Consider the following 15,851-nt stretch of genomic DNA (forward strand, 5'->3'; position numbering starts at 1 on the left):
TCAGAAAAAATTAATAATAATAGCAATAATAATAATAATAGTTCCAATAATAACACTAATAATTAATAATAATAGCAAGAATAAAAAAAATTAACAATAATAAAAAATAAAAATAATAATAATAATAAGAAAAAATTTTGATAGCTTACTACTGTTGGTTTACATTATATTATATTATTAATATATATATATATATATAGTTACTTTTTGTTTTATTATTTATTTAAAATATTAAAAAGTTGGCTTTGCGTGGCCCTATATTACAACATCACATCTTAATAAATAATAAAAATAATAATAATTTTCATTCATATATCTTATCATCTCTTTAACCTCTGTAATCAATGAACATTAAAATAAAATAAAATAATAATACAAATTTCTTGATTATTTTTTCTATTCACTTGCACGTTTCGTCTCTTAACCGATGAAAATAAAAATAATAATAATAATAATAATAATAACTTTTTTTCATCTTTACAACATTACATGAAATTTCACTGGCTTTTTTATCGGTTTCCCAAAATTTCGACCAATTTCTTCGAAAACGGTGACATTACACGGCACCGAAAACGTTTTCACGATATCATTGACGGAAATTTCTTCCCCCCTCTATCGTTGTCGATGGTCGATGATATCTGACATTATCGGCGATATCTCGGCGACTTCTACGACATTTTCTTCCTTGGTTTCAAGTAGACATCACAATGCATTATGTTAAATTGTGTTTGTTCCATATTATATTATGTTCATATTAAATTTAATCAACCTCAACATGACCTATTAAACTTTTTTATGGAAACTAATAAACCTGAAATCATTATTTAAATTATTATATAATTCATCTCCTAAATAGTTGACCTCGTTATGAATATATACAAATTTCAAAATTCAAATTTGATTTAGGTTTTAAATGATAAAATGATTTTTATTTTATAAATTATAAATAGACTTGTTTGATTTTACATTTAAAAAAAAATTTAAATTAGAAACAAGAAATCAATACATGTGTAAATATTAAAATAAGTATTTTTAATATTATAAAACTTACAAATTATAAAAATATCCCTTTTAATAGGTTTATCGTATTTTACTTAGTTAAGGCCCATTAACTTATTCGATCTTTTTAGATGACATTAATATGGATTCGATATGATATCACTAATTCAAACCCACAAATCATTATACTTGTGCCATATGAAATTTTACCAAATTTAAATTTAAATTTCAACTTGCTGCATTTGGGTCTAGTTTTATTTTTTTAGCTGGTGATGGTTAACAACTCCGTCCCATTTTATCAATATTACAATACAATTTGGACTAATATGTCGCAATATAGGCATTTTAGTTTCAAAAATTTACATTTTAATATTTTACAATTTAATATTATTTAATTTAGGCTTTACGTTAATCTCTCTTCCAAAAGTCGTAATCGGATCAAAATGCAACAAATTGAAGTTTCAAAACCTATATGATAATATTTTAAGTTTGAAAATAAAAAATGCTTTTTTCTACAAATTAAATATACTAAATTGCAATAATTAACTTTAAAATATACATTTTAGGGGGTGTATTCAATTAAGAATTTAATGGATTTTAAAAGAATTAAAATGTTTGATGGAATTCATGGATTTAATTAGAATTCAATAAACTCTACATGAGATTTTATCAGAATCCTATATGGAGTTTAATGAAATTTATGAGACTTATATTATAGACTTTAACAGATTTTGATGGAATTCTAATGATTTTAAATATTTTTATATAATTTATTTTACTATTTTGGTGAATAATATCATTTATTCTATACTATAACTATAAGCATAGTTTTTATGTTTATTTTTTTTATTTATTCATTTTTATCATGCCATTAGCATTGTTGAACATTTATGATATCATACAAATTAACAAATAGGCAAACAACATATACATGAATATTAAACTTTAATAATATTATCCTTAAAATATTTTTAAAAAAATGAAAAAAAGAAAACACAGTCAACATAAATTAAAATAAAATTAGATAAATATATCAAATAGTCTTATATCATCTCTATTATTATTATTATTATATGCAAAATTTTATTTAAAAACAAAAAAAAATAAAAAATAAAAAAAACCCATTGCTCATTACTTTAATTTCTTGCATTTTGGGCATCCATCCACATATTTGATGCCATTATAGTTCTCCATTCATTAGCATTCTCTCGATGTTGCTCTTGACTTTCAAACAGCTCTTCAAAATTATTTTCTTCAGTTTCTTGTGTTAATATCGATGATGGAGATTCATCATTTGGCTCTATAGGAAACTCATCAGAGCGACATTCCTTGTGAAGAAAATTGTGCAATCCTGCACAAGCTAAAACTAGCTCTGCTTGTGTCTTAAATGGAAATGGAGGTGCAGACTTAAAAATTGTGAATCTAGATTTGAATATACCAAACATCCTCTCAATTATGTTTCTTAAAGAAGAATGAAGGAGATTCAACAATTCAGCTGCAGTTTCGGGTTGACAACCTGGACCAGAAAAATCTTGCAAATGGTATCGAACCCCTAGAAATGGAGCTCAAAATTGTTGACGATTTTGAAATCCCAATCCCCCAGAAAATAGTTACCTAAAAATATAAGATATTAATTATTAATTCATAAATATTATTTTTGTAAAAATTAGTACATATTGAAAATATATATATATATATAACAAAAAAAATATACCTTATGGCACTTTAAGTCCATTTCTCCTTGATAAAGCATCATGTAATAATTTTGAATCATGAGCCAAACCCTCCCATCCACTAAGCATGTATATGAACTCCAAATCAAAGTTACAAGCTGCTAATACATTTTGTGAAATTTTTCCATGGAGATTACGATAGCTACTTATATCATGATTCTTTACTGTTGCTGATATATGTGTGCCATCAATAGCTTCAATACAATCCTAAAAGAAATAATAAATTTTATAACATAAAACATAAGGTGTTTTGAATAATAATTACAACACTAATAATAATAAAACTATAACAATAATAATAATAATAATACTTATAATTATTACTGAAAAAATAAATAAATAAAACATTCATTACTTACCTTAAAGTAAGGGTAAAATCTTGTATGTTCTCTTATTTTACTTGGTAATGTAGATTTTGGTTTAACCATCATATTTGATGCTATTGTATTCAAAGCCCTCAAAACTTTGTTGAAGTTTTTACTCATTGTGAAATGTGATCGACTAAACATTTCACGAGTCATACGATAGTGAGAATTCTGACCACCAATAAGTAAAAATGTTGCAAGCATTTCTTCAATGCAAATGAATCTTGTATCCTGTAAATATGTTTTTTTTTCTGTAATACTTTTACATAACTTCAAAAAGATATTAGGATACATCCTATATAGTTGCCAAAAATATTGAGGATCTTTTTTCAATACTTTATGAATATAATTATACCCTTTAGGAGTGATTGGTCATCGAGCCAGTGGAAGTTCGATATATTCATCACTTATGCTAATCATTAGTGCATCTAATACCTCAAGTATTGCTTGAATTGCCAACAATATTAATTTAATGGTTTCATAAAATTCTCCATCTTCTTGTGTATCTTTTTCTCCCAGTTCTTCCCGTTCCATTTTCTCTATTAATCTAAAACATAACATCAAATATTATTACAAAATATGAAATGTAATAAAAAATAATAATATCAGGAAGGGAAAAAAAACTCTTTAATGAAATATTCAATTCAGTACAAATTGAACAATAAAGCAAATGAAAATTTTCACTTAAACAAACTGGAGAGAAAAATATATCAAAACTAAAAACCTATATCATAAAATAGTTATAGCTAAATATATGTTTTAACACTCATTCCATATTAAATGATATCCATTCTGAGCGCTCTTCAGGTAACATCTTCAAGAATGCATCTTTGACTCCCATTTTCTGAATCAACGCAAGTGCTTTATAGCGACCATGATTATATAAATTTGGAGTTTCCTTAATAGCATTCCAAATATTATTCTTTTTCTCCTTTTCACTAATTGCCTTTTTCCTTTTCTCCATTAGGTTATACATTCCCCGAATTTCAGTGGCAATTTTTCCAATCGAGTCCAAACCATGAGAAAGTTTTTCTAGAAGATCAATTCAAGTGGCATTCTGATCAAATGAACGAGTATTCCCTTTATATTCATTTTTAGTTCGCTTTATTTGAACAACATTTTCCATGGGAACTTCTAAATTTGGATCAAACTCTGACATTGATGGTTCATTATGTCCGGGAGAAAGTGCTTGGCATGATGGATCGAGTTGAGTTGGAACATATATCTCATTAATCTCATCATATACATAGTTATCTATCCTAACATGTGTACTTTCATCTTACCCATAAATTCTTGCATCTGTATCGTCTCCCAATCCAATAGAGTTTTTCCAATGGCAGTTCCATTTCCAACAGTAATTTTTAAATCTTCAAAGTCAGCAAAAGTGTCTGTTCGAAGGTGTTTCTGGTTTGAAACGCATGAGTTGAGAAAATGTTTGATAACGCATTTTAAACCATTTCAAGCGACTCTGATATTGAGTATAATTTTTATTACACCCAAGTGCTTTATTAACCTTAGGAAGTATTTTATTTTCCACAGTTAGTTTGATAAATACACCATTATTGTCACGCCATCCACGATTAGCAGCATCAACCATCAGTTCCAATAACATATTACTCTATTGCGAGGTCCATGTGTTATATGTAGTTTTACCTTTTCGTTGTGAATCTCCCATTATAACAATGAATATCTAAATATAAAGCTCATTATATTATAAATTAAACATATAATAAACAAGATTAAAATATTCACATTCCAACTCATTAAACTATAAAATTAAATTAAAAATATTTAATAAATCATATTAGATTCATAATGCATTTTAAAAGACTACTAACGGTAACAAAAAAGAATGTATTTTTCTAATTTTTTTCTAAAATCATATATATATATATATATATATATGCATGAACATGTAATACTAGAGCCCAGCATATAACTTTTGAGTGCAAGTAGGCAGTAATATTTCATAACACATAATAATAATAATAATACAATAACAATAATAATGATGGAACATTAAACATAGTCAGGCATTTACAGTGAAACAGAAACCAAAATACAAATTTTTGGAGAAGTGTGTTTAATTAGTACAATAAGTATATATATAATAATAATAATGATGAAACACCAAATCAGTCACTCACAGAAAAAATAATAACCAAAGCACAAATTTTTTTTGGGAAGTATGTTTAATTAAGTACAAAAAAACTATATATATATATATAGATATTATAATATAAATTTATTAATTAATAGAAATTTATGTGGCTAGCTTTTGACGTGCACATTTATTGTGCCTAATCCACCAACTTTTTTTTTTTTCAGAGCTATATAAATTTATTAATTGATAGAAAATTGTGAGGCTAGCTTCTGACATGCACATTCATTATGCCTAATCTAGCAATTTTTTTTTTCCATAGCGGTGATCATCACTGTTTCTTTTTTTTACTTTTTTTTTTTTTGTACAAAGAAAATAAATTGATCATTGATCTTAGATGAGATGATATTTATCCTCTTGAAAACTAACCCCTCAAAGTTTTTGTCGGCTGGCAGTAAGGCTGGGCAAAACCCGACTCGGACCGACCAACCCGCCCGAACCGAACTATTTGGGTCGGTTTGGGTTGGTTTTTAACTGTTAAGCGGGTTGGTTCGGTTACATATGGATTGAACCCGTAGTTTTCGGTTCGGGTTACGGGTGGGTAGAAAATTTACCCAACCCAAACCGAACCGACCCATACGTCTCTCGCCTCTCGTGACCTCGTCTCTTTCATTTCCACCTCTCCAGCCTCCAGGAATTTGCTTGAAAATTAAAAAAGAAAACCAGTCGAAATCTCTTGCTCTCTGCCAGTCGAAGTCGAAATCTCTTGCTCTCTGCCAGTCGAAATCTCTGCCTATCTGCTGCCGCCTCTTTCTCAAACTCTCTCTCGGTCGGTCTATCTTTTGTCTGACTTTCTGATCTATTCTCCTCCATTCCTTCACTGAAAGTGTTTGATTTTGAGTCTTGGCTAGCTCTCCATAAGGATAATTGGATTATATATATATATATATATATATATATATATATGTATTGCTCCGATTATATTTAAAAAATTTCTTCAGTTGGAAAAAGATCTATGCCGTATTCCCCTCCAATCGCACCCACTCTCAGACTCCTCCCCGTATCTCTGCGGCCGGCGTCTCTAGCTCGCTTAACAGTTTCAGCCTACTGCCACGTAATTCTCTTACACTTTTTTATTTATTAATTAATTATTATTATTTTGGGCTTTGATTGTTTTGTAAACATATTGAAATTTCAGATTTCATCATCTTTTCTCTCCAAACAGTAATTGTAATCTTTTGTCGATATATTTGTAGAACCCCAGAAGCTAAGATGTTGATTTTTTATTTTTGTTTCCCTTTCTATGTGATTTGTCTAATACACATCAATTTTCCATGAGCTGGAAGCTTAAAATTGAAGTATGGTTGATTTTTTGTCGGAATATATTTTTAAGATTCCAATTAAAGTTCAAATTTCTTCTTCTTTTCGATTTTGCGATCAGATATCTGTTGGTTGGGTTGACTCGCGTAGTCCTGCATTTTTTGTATATATTTGTTTAGATTATATGTATATATATGCTGTTTTTTATTTAGTAGGGAAAGAAAAGACATAAAAAGTTTTATATTTCTTTCTTTTAAAGTAAATATGTAAGGGAAATTCAGATCTAAAATGGTTTGCACATGTTTTTTGCAGAGAGGAACAACTTCATTGATTTTGGTGGTTGAGAAATTCAGATACAACTTCAAGAAGGATAGGATTCCAAGTTCCGTTTGATTTTGGTGGTTGAGAAATTTGGAGGTAAGTTATTAGACTTTTTTCTCATTATTTTTGCATCAATTTGTGAAATTTGAAGTTCATTAGAAGTGGGAAGGTGAAAATTAGTTTTGGAAAGTGTAGTGAAGCTTAGGTTGTGAAATTGTTTGCTGTGAAGTTTGGAGATTGTGAAGTGAAATTTGTGTTATTTGATTTCTATGAAGTTATTATGAACAATGTTTGAATCTCATATTGATTGCATCCACAAAATCAAAACATCAAACCATTAAATGTGTCATCGGATATGCATCTAAAAACCCTTCACATTTTTCTTCTATTTGATATGGACTTTACTCCTAAATCTTTTAAAACTGATCCTAAATTTATTTTTCATTTTTTCTGTTTTTTTCGATTGAAGGATTTGATTCTAATGTGTCAACATATTTTTTTTTCTTTTTTTTTTCCTTTTTTGAGAAAACCGATAACCAAAAAAAAAAAAAAAAAAACAGCAAGCACCTTAATGTAGTAAATTAAGTAAAACTAATTCTTTTCACATGGATGTGCATGAAATCTTATTATACTTTTTGTTTTCTTGTTTCTTTTTATATGTTTTTCAATAGATTTTTTTTGTTTTTAATAGGTTATAGATGGATGAGGACCACAATGATTTGTATGATATGAATGAATTGGAAGAATATCTAAATGAATCAGAGAAAGCTGAGTCTCAACCTTCAAAATCGGATAAATCTTATAAGACACAAAAGAGAAAACCTTCTAGGGCTCCATCTTGGGTTTGGGAACATTTTGAAAAAATTCCAGATAGTGATCCAAGTAATCCTAGATGCAAATGTAAATATTGTGGGGTAGATTATGCATGTGATACTAAGAGGTGTGGAACTAGTACGTTACGGAATCATTTGATGAACCAATGCAAGAAATACCCTAATAGGACAGTGGAGAAAAGCCAACAAGTTCTTTCTTTCGATAGTAGTAGTAGTAATTTGGTGTCTGCAAGTACAACATTTAGTAAAGAGGCATGTAGGCTTGCATGTGCTCAAATGATCATCATAGACGAGTTGCCATTTAGCCATGTTGAAGGGGAAGGGTTTAGAAAGTTTTGTAATACTTTGAACCCTAAGTATGAACCTCCATCTCGTAGAACAATTTCTAGAGATGTGTTTCAATTGTACTTAGATGAGAAAAATATTTTGAAAAATGTGTTTTCATTGAGGAAGCAAAGGGTTTGTCTTACGACGGATACATGGACTTCCATTCAAAATAACAATTATATGACTCTTACCGCTCATTTTATTGATGATGATTGGAAGTTGCATAAGAGAATTATAAATTTGTGTATTGTCCAAAATCACAAGGGTGAGACAATTGGTAAGGTTATAGAAAATTGTTTAATTGAATGGGGTATTGAAAGGGTTTTCACAATAACGGTTGATAATGCTTCTTCAAATGATGTGGCTATTAATTTTGTGAACAAAAGATTAGATTATTGGAAAGGAAATGTTTTGGATGGTAAGTTTTTGCATGTTCGTTGTGCTGCACATATTGTAAATTTGATTGTGACATTTGGATTAAGGGAAATTCATGATAGTATTGCTGGAATTCGTAATACTATTAGATATGTTCGATCATCGCCTTCAAGGTTATCCAAATTTAAAGAATGTGTAGACAAGGAGAAGATGGAATTTAGAGAAACCGTGATTTTGGATGTGTCTACTAGGTGGAATTCTACCTATTTGATGTTGAATTCGGCTTTGAAGTATCAAAAAGCTTTTGATAGGATGGTAGATGATGATGGTTTTTTTCTTGGATATTTTGAGGAGGATGAAGTTGGAAGGAAGAGAGCTGGGCCACCTCAAAGTAAAGACTGGGATAGTGCAAGGGTTTTTGTGAAATTTCTTGCTACTTTTTATGAGGTTACCTTAAAATTTAGTGCCTCTTTGACTGTTACTTCTAATATATGTTTTCATGAATTGAGTTTGATGTGTAATGCACTTGTTGAATGGAGTAATAGTCAAAACCATTTGATGGCTGATATGGCAAAGAAAATGTTGACAAAGTTCGAGAAATATTGGGGTTCACTTGGAAATGTCAACAAGTTGTTACTTATTGCCGTTGTGCTTGATCCACGATATAAGCTAGAATATGTATCATATCTTTTTGAGGATGCTTATGAAAGTGGTATGGTTGAATCTTTGACTAAGGATGTGAAAGATACTTTATATAATCTTTATGACTTTTATAAAGAAGTTGATTCTATGGATGAGAGTTCTAAAGTGTCTAATCCTAATGATAATCAATCAATACAAGCACAACAAAGTGGGATGATGGTGGATTCAATGGATGATGGAAGTATAGATGATCGTCGGCGTTTGAAAGAATCACAATTTAAAAAAAGAAAAATGTATTGGAAATAAAGAATGAGGTTGATAGATTTTTGTTTGATCCATGTGAGGATGTGGAGAGTGAGAAATTTGATATTTTGGCTTGGTGGAAAAATAATTGCACAAAATATCAAATTTTATCTCAAATTGCAAGAGATGTATATGCCATTCCAGTTTCTACAGTAGCATCTGAATCTGCATTTAGTAGCGGAGGACGTATTCTTGATGCATTTCGAAGTTCATTGGGTCCAAAGATGGTGGAGGCTTTGATTTGTTCACAAAATTGGTTGAAATCAAATCCTATGAGATATGATTATAGAGTTGAAGTACCAATTGAGGATGTTGCATATTATGATTCTATTGAATCATGTACGAATTTTTTTTAATTATTTGTAATTTTATTTTTATCATGTTTTTTAGAGCTTTTTAAATGTTTTTAGTAATATTTTTTTAAATGTTTTTAGTAATATTTACAACGTCTTTTTAGTATTTATTGATTAATTTAATATTATATTTTAATTTGTTTAGGAGCATCTTGTGTTACAAAACAAAATCTACCTCCATCTAATTGATCTATGATTGCTGGGTAAGTTTGTTGTTAATTCCAATTATTTTTTAAATTAGATAATATTTTAGTAATATACTAAATTGCACTTAAGTTTATTGATTGCTAGTTACATTTAATATTTAATGTGTAATTTTAATGCTTGTTGAAGGATGAATGGAATATGGCTTTGCATGGCATATTGTGATAATGGGATTGTGGTTGATGGTGGTTGCTCGTGGAATGAAGTGTGTGGAAGAAGACTATTTAAAATAATTTTTATTTTTATGTATTGTTAGTTTATTAAATTCTAAGTTAATTTTGAAGTTTAAGATATCAAATATGGTTGTATTCTATTTTATAACTAATATTGGTTGTAAACTTGTTGGAGAATTTATTTGTTGTTGTATGATGTATTTGTATAATTAGGTGATAGCTATAAACTTGTATTGTAGTTGTATAGTTTTATGTTGTATTATTTCACATGTTTGATGCTTAATAGTTAGTTTATTTAGTATTTTTATTTAGGTGAATGTATGTTAAAATTATTTAAGTTAGATAATAGTTTGAAAAAGATATTTAATTTAAAATATAATGCATGAATAATAATATAATTAAAGATTGATAATTAAAAAGGTCTAAAAGAGATTTTTAACAATTTTGGCTCAATGTATCAAAATTCATATCTCAAAATAGTAAAAATAAAAAAATTTGGACCGAAATCCATCATGAGGTCCAAACTGGTCCAAACCAAAAATAAAAAAAATTGGGCTGAAAGTGAAGCTCATCATAAGGCCCAAACCGGCCTAAACCAAAAATAAAAAAATTTGGGCCGAAGCCCATCAGAAAGCCCAACCCAGCCCAACCCGTGAACCCAACCCAAACCGAAAAATATTCATTCGGTTCGGTTCGGTTTGGGTTGAATGTAACGGTCGGTTCGGTTCGGTTTTGTACCCAACCCGACTAGTTCGGTTTAAAAAAGTTCACAAAACCGAACCGAACCGAACCGAGCCCACCCCTAGCTGGCAGTTGTTTCTATGCTCCTGGCTAAAGTTGTGTGTCTGGCTAGTTTTGTTTGTTGGGGAATCGGTAAGTGAATTTCTGAGATACCCATTTGATAATTTTGAATAAATTTCAAAGGGTTTTTAATAAATTCATTCTGTGCTTTTTTTGGATTGGGGGGGGGGGGGGGGGGGGATTTTGAGGGTTTAAAGGGTTGTTTTTTAATGATGGGTTTTTTGGTTGCAGGTCGGTCTGTGGGATGACCACTGATTATGGGAAGGTGGAAAGGTGGGGGATTGAGAACAGAGGTATGGTACCCATTTGATAACAGGTACTGAGTATGTGGAATCTTGCAGGCACTACCATATGTTTTCTTCAATGATTTATTTTTAATCAGGAGTATCGAACTGCTAGCTATAAAATTTTCAATAGGGTAACACATACGTTCCTTAGAAACTTCAAAACTTCTCACTCTTTTTTTTTTTTTTTTTTTAAACTCAAAACTTCTCACTTGGAATTCAAAATTTTCACAACATTTATTTGGATTTTTATCGAACAATAGTAGGATAATGCGAAAAAAGTAGAAAAATTGAATCATACCAAAAAAACCAGATCAAGCAAGGAAGCACGAGAAGAGAGCCTACAAGAAAGACCGTTGTTTTGGTTGCCATCAGTTCGCCAGTTTCATTCAACCGTTCATCCAGCTGGTTGGGTTCATCCGTTTGTTCTTCGTTTTTCGTTCTATTTCAAAGCAGGGTCTCATTTAATGTTTTGTATTTTAAAATTTGGTGAAATTTGTGGGATGGAGACTGGATTTGTGGAAGATTTGAGTATTTATACTTAGCGTTTCAAAATCTAATCAAATCCATTAATTTGTAAAATCTTTCTAAATCAATGACTTTTTGAATACTAACAAACTTTTATAGATTTTTAAAAAATCATAATTGAATAACATAAGATTTATATAAATTTTATAGAATTTTGAATATCCTAATATTTTAATGGATTCCATCGAAATTTTAATTGAATATTTTTAAATTTTTAAAATTTATTAAATTTCTAATTGAATACCCCTCTATATTAAAAAGAAAAAAACTATCAAAGAAAAATAATATATTTCAGTAAAAAAATATTATTTATAATTAATAATTAATGATCACTAATTTTAAATAATTATTATTAAAATATTTATTGTTACAGCGTTTAATATAAAATATAATATAATTAAATATTTTAATTAAAATTTGCTATAAAACGGTGATTTTGATTTTCCGCACTCCAGTTCAAAAGAAATGAGGGCGTGATTCTAGGGGGTTGGGAATGACGTGGCAAGAGGATTGGGAGTTGGGGTTACGTTAGCAAAAAGCGCAATCTTTTAACAGATTGGGTTTTGTCATGGCGGTGGTGGTAAGGAAGGTGGCTTGGGTTGGAATGGGTGGTTATATTTCCATAACAAAATGGATCCTTCCTTTCAAATTATTCGATGTCCATTGCTGTCCTTCTATTCTCTGTTATTTACTCCGTTAACTCATCGACATAGTTTCTTTCTCCGTTTTACAATTTTGATTTATCCAAACGACTTTCCACGCGGTGATTCCTAGGTTCGTATCCGTTACTCACTGATCTTCTTCAACGTTTGAATTTCGTTTTTTTTTCTTTTTTCTCTTTTTTTTTCTTTTGTAGAAGATAGAAATTTGACAACAATTTGATCCGTTTGTTTCCTGAGATAATTTTAGTAGGTAAACAAGGAAAAAACAAAAGAGAGACCAAAAATTGTTTTTCCATCCTAATTTTGTTTTTCCTGGCGGTAGTTTCAGCGTAGTTACAACGCATTTTTAATTTATAATCTTTTTTTTTTTTTTTCCTCGTTTGGATTTTCTTATCTAACAAAAAGGTGTTATGTATTCAGGATTCTTAGGGTGTTTCTGACTATAGAATTGGGATTTTTATTTTCTTTTTCTTTTTTGTTTCGAACTTTAAATTGTTTGTAAAAAGTATAGAGAGAATGGGAAATACTGCGAGCAGTAGCGCAGGCCGGCAGAGGCACCGTAGCCAGCCATCTCCACCACCGATGCAGCCACCCCCACACCCAGATGTTACTGGAGACAGATATTATTATGCTACTACCACTCCATATCCGTCTCAATATTCTCCAAACCCCAATCCATCCCCATATTACCAGTACCCTATATACCATCACCCACAAGCAGTACATACTTCATATGCACACCCTTATGGTGCCAGTGGTGGCTACCAGGGTCCTCCTGCCAATACGGTTGGTCCGCACTACCCTTGTAATGTTGTTTTGCCTCCAACTACTCCCTATGTTGAACATCAGAAGGCAGTGCCTATTAGAAATGATGTGAATGTAAAGAAAAAGACTTTGCGAATGGAGCCAGATGAGGAGAATCCGGGAAGCTTCCTTGTCGCTTTCACTTTTGATGCCACTGCACCTGGAAGGTAAATTGCTAGGATTTGCACATTTATTATTGAGTTCAGGTGTAGTAGTGGGGTGGTTTTGCTATCGATTTAGAATTCAAGTTTCTTCGATCACCTGCAATTTGGGTGAAATGGTTGTGAGGTTCATGTTCTGTTTGATAGTGATTTGGATGCATATGTTCATAATACTAGCATGCCTCTTGATGGGTGAGGTGTGAGATTCTGTTTTTGACTGAAATGGCTTAAAACAACAATTGAATTGATCGAGTTGATGTACTAATGGAATTTAACTAGAGAGTTAGCCCTTGCTTGACTCCTATAGGCTTTACTGTGGACATTAGACATTAATGGAGTAATATAATTGGAAATTTCTGTATGGCTAATGAGATTGTGATGTTGGTATTATTAAATATGCAGAGGAGTAGAAGATATTGGAGATTTTATATATTTGTTAAATCAAACTTAAATAGGTGTATAAAATATGGTTTACGTGGGTTTTCTTTGCCTTATAAGTCTTGTAATTCATCTTTGAAAGGTATCAGTTATATGGCTGGACCTGAGCTTGATGATGAACACTTTGCTTAGATGAGTAAAATGGTTATGCAAATTGCAGTTTGTTTTGGTAGTTGGATTCTTTCTGTAATTGTCATAATCATTCAACTAAGGTGGATATGACATATGCCACCTGTAGGTCAGTCGGTATATCAAACAATATACTTGCATATATGTAAAGATTCATCCTTTCTAATGGTTTCCATTCTGTATTTTTTCTACAGCATTACAGTTATGTTTTTTGCTAAAGAAGATCAAGACTGTAACCTTATAGTGACAAAAGAGAGCCTGCTTAAATCGGTCACAGTGCCTTTTCAGCAAGGTCTTGGTCAGAAGTTCAGGCAACCTTCTGGAACTGGTATAGATTTCTCAATATTTGAGGAGACCGAGTTAATAAGAGGGGCTGAGAGAGAAGTTTATCCTCTGGTGTTGAAGGCTGAAGCATGCCCACAAACCAATGAGAAGCATGAATGTGATGGAAATTCATCTGGGAATTCTCAAATCACTCAGGCAGTTTTTGAGAAGGACAAAGGTGAATACCAAGTGCGGGTAATAAAACAGATATTATGGGTGAATAAGACAAGGTACGAACTGCAGGAGATCTATGGAATTGGGAATGCAGTTGATGATTTAAGTGGTAATGATTCCGGGAAAGAATGCGTTGTTTGCTTGTCAGAACCTCGAGACACAACTGTTCTCCCATGCCGGCACATGGTGTGTAAGACACTATTACCTTGCTCATCTTCTTCTTATTCTTTTGTTATGAATAAGCATGAAGCTGACTCATCTTACAATTTCATCATTGTGTTAATCATTTATCATTACCCACGAAACAAAGAGACCATACTTCAAAATCTCATTAACTCCCTCCTCAGACTTTCAAAAGAAGTCCAGTGGTTGAATTTAGTCTGGTTTAGTTGAATGCATAAAATATTGTGTCACTGTATTTGAATGAACAATTTTTTATATGGATGACCAGAAAGCATTCATATTTTGGAAACTGGTACGACGTGATGTTTTGATTTCCTTCTGGATGTGCGGTGTCTCTTTTGAATACATTCTAAAACCTCAAATAGAAAAGGTGTGGGTGTGTCTTGTATCCCCAACCGTTAGAGCTTCCTCCGTGTCCTAACTTTTCTCTCCTTAAAGAATATAAATATTGCACTTTAATTGAAATTACTATAATAATTAAAAGTCTATCTTGATATTCTTCAGTTGTGTTTGAATTTGTCAACTTTATCATAAATAATCCTGAGGATGCAGAAAGTCTTATGTTTTTTCTGTACTTTTGCTTGTTTTTGGTGCAGTGTATGTGCAGTGATTGTGCTAAGGTTCTTAGGTTCCAGACAGATAGATGTCCCATCTGTAGGCAACCGGTTGAGCGGCTCTTGGAAATCAAAGTGAACAGTGGTGCAGATAGTTGAGGGTGATCAACAATTGTCATCTTAATGTTTTATAGTACAATACTCTTTTCTCTTTTTCTTTGGAACAACCCTGGTTTTCCAGTTAATAACTTAACAGAGTTACCATTCGATTTCAAAGGGGATTATGGCATCGCTTTCAAGTTCTTTTTGACCTCACCTTCTCTTCAGTTCAATACAGTTTTTGTATTGTTGACCCCCTGAGACAGAGTTGGTATTTACTTGCTCATAAAAATGCGATTTGTACATGTTCAAGGACGTACTTGCTGGCCAGCTTTGCTACCCTTCATAGTCTTTATAGGTTCACAGGAGTATCGAAATCTATGTTTATTGTATCATTCTTATTTCTAATTGGCAATTGGCAGTCAAGATTTCCATATTAATTTTTATTTTTATTTTTTGTCATTTAATAATGCTTGATGGCAAACTGTTTCTTGGGTCAATGCTTGATGACAAACTGTTGCTTCCAAGTTCGAAGGGCGTTTGCAGTTAAATATTAGTGATGCCAATTGGACAACATTTTGAGATCGGTTACTATTTGAAATGAATAGAAAAGAAAGTATGCTGGTTGTATTTGAAAAAGAGTTTGGAACACTGGACCAAT

The 15,851-nt window shown here is 31.1% G+C and overlaps 2 protein-coding genes, 1 long non-coding RNA gene and 1 pseudogene across 6 annotated transcripts; 2 read left to right on the forward strand and 2 right to left on the reverse strand.

Annotated features, from left to right (window-relative positions):
* Positions 1 to 2,135: 2,135 nt before the first annotated feature.
* LOC125420992 (uncharacterized) lies at positions 2,136 to 3,631 on the reverse strand (annotated as a pseudogene).
* Positions 3,632 to 3,863: 232 nt separating this feature from the next.
* LOC132799680 (uncharacterized protein At2g29880-like) lies at positions 3,864 to 6,071 on the reverse strand. Its single transcript, XM_060812122.1, has 3 exons — positions 5,922 to 6,071; positions 4,381 to 4,501; positions 3,864 to 4,129 (listed from the first exon to the last, which is right to left on the reverse strand). Exons 1-3 carry the CDS (start codon positions 6,069 to 6,071, stop codon positions 3,864 to 3,866), a joined length of 537 nt encoding a protein of 178 aa, XP_060668105.1.
* A 757-nt stretch (positions 6,072 to 6,828) lies between these two features.
* LOC132799772 (uncharacterized) lies at positions 6,829 to 10,332 on the forward strand. Its single transcript, XR_009634636.1, has 2 exons — positions 6,829 to 6,935; positions 10,006 to 10,332. It is a non-coding gene; the product is annotated as an uncharacterized LOC132799772 (long non-coding RNA).
* Positions 10,333 to 12,126: 1,794 nt separating this feature from the next.
* On the forward strand, positions 12,127 to 15,652 carry LOC107411342 (probable E3 ubiquitin-protein ligase LOG2). Of its 4 annotated transcripts, none has more exons than XM_016018911.4 (4): positions 12,129 to 12,436; positions 12,831 to 13,295; positions 14,051 to 14,540; positions 15,134 to 15,652. In XM_016018911.4, exons 2-4 carry the CDS (start codon positions 12,841 to 12,843, stop codon positions 15,248 to 15,250), a joined length of 1,062 nt encoding a protein of 353 aa, XP_015874397.1. In that variant the 5' UTR covers positions 12,129 to 12,436; positions 12,831 to 12,840; the 3' UTR covers positions 15,251 to 15,652. The 4 variants fall into 4 exon arrangements, with proteins under 4 accessions (XP_015874398.1, XP_015874397.1, XP_024926698.1 ...); XM_025070930.3 differs by having other exon boundaries at positions 12,836 to 13,295; XM_016018912.4 differs by having other exon boundaries at positions 12,127 to 13,295; positions 14,051 to 14,544.
* The last annotated feature ends 199 nt before the right edge of the window (positions 15,653 to 15,851 follow it).

This window comes from Ziziphus jujuba, chromosome 10 (genome assembly GCF_031755915.1).
Source record: "Ziziphus jujuba cultivar Dongzao chromosome 10, ASM3175591v1".
Lineage (NCBI taxonomy): Eukaryota > Viridiplantae > Streptophyta > Magnoliopsida > Rosales > Rhamnaceae > Ziziphus > Ziziphus jujuba.

What these genes read in the sequence shown, in the direction of transcription:
- LOC132799680 (XM_060812122.1), bottom strand. Translation starts at nt 6,071, where the DNA reads ATGGAGGAGAATAGATCAGAAAGTCAGACAAAAGATAGACCGACCGAG. An exon ending in AGAGCAAGAGATTTCGACTG is followed by an intron (nt 4,502 to 5,921) that starts GTTTTCTTTTTT and finishes GTTTCAAACCAG; the next exon opens with AAACACCTTCGAACAGACAC. An exon ending in ACAGATGCAAGAATTTATGG is followed by an intron (nt 4,130 to 4,380) that starts GTAAGATGAAAG and finishes TTGATCTTCTAG; the next exon opens with AAAAACTTTCTCATGGTTTG.
- LOC107411342 (XM_048468003.2), top strand. Translation starts at nt 12,841, where the DNA reads ATGGGAAATACTGCGAGCAGTAGCGCAGGCCGGCAGAGGCACCGTAGC. An exon ending in GATGCCACTGCACCTGGAAG is followed by an intron (nt 13,296 to 14,050) that starts GTAAATTGCTAG and finishes TTTTTTCTACAG; the next exon opens with CATTACAGTTATGTTTTTTG. An exon ending in TTCTCCCATGCCGGCACATG is followed by an intron (nt 14,541 to 15,133) that starts GTGTGTAAGACA and finishes TTTTTGGTGCAG; the next exon opens with TGTATGTGCAGTGATTGTGC.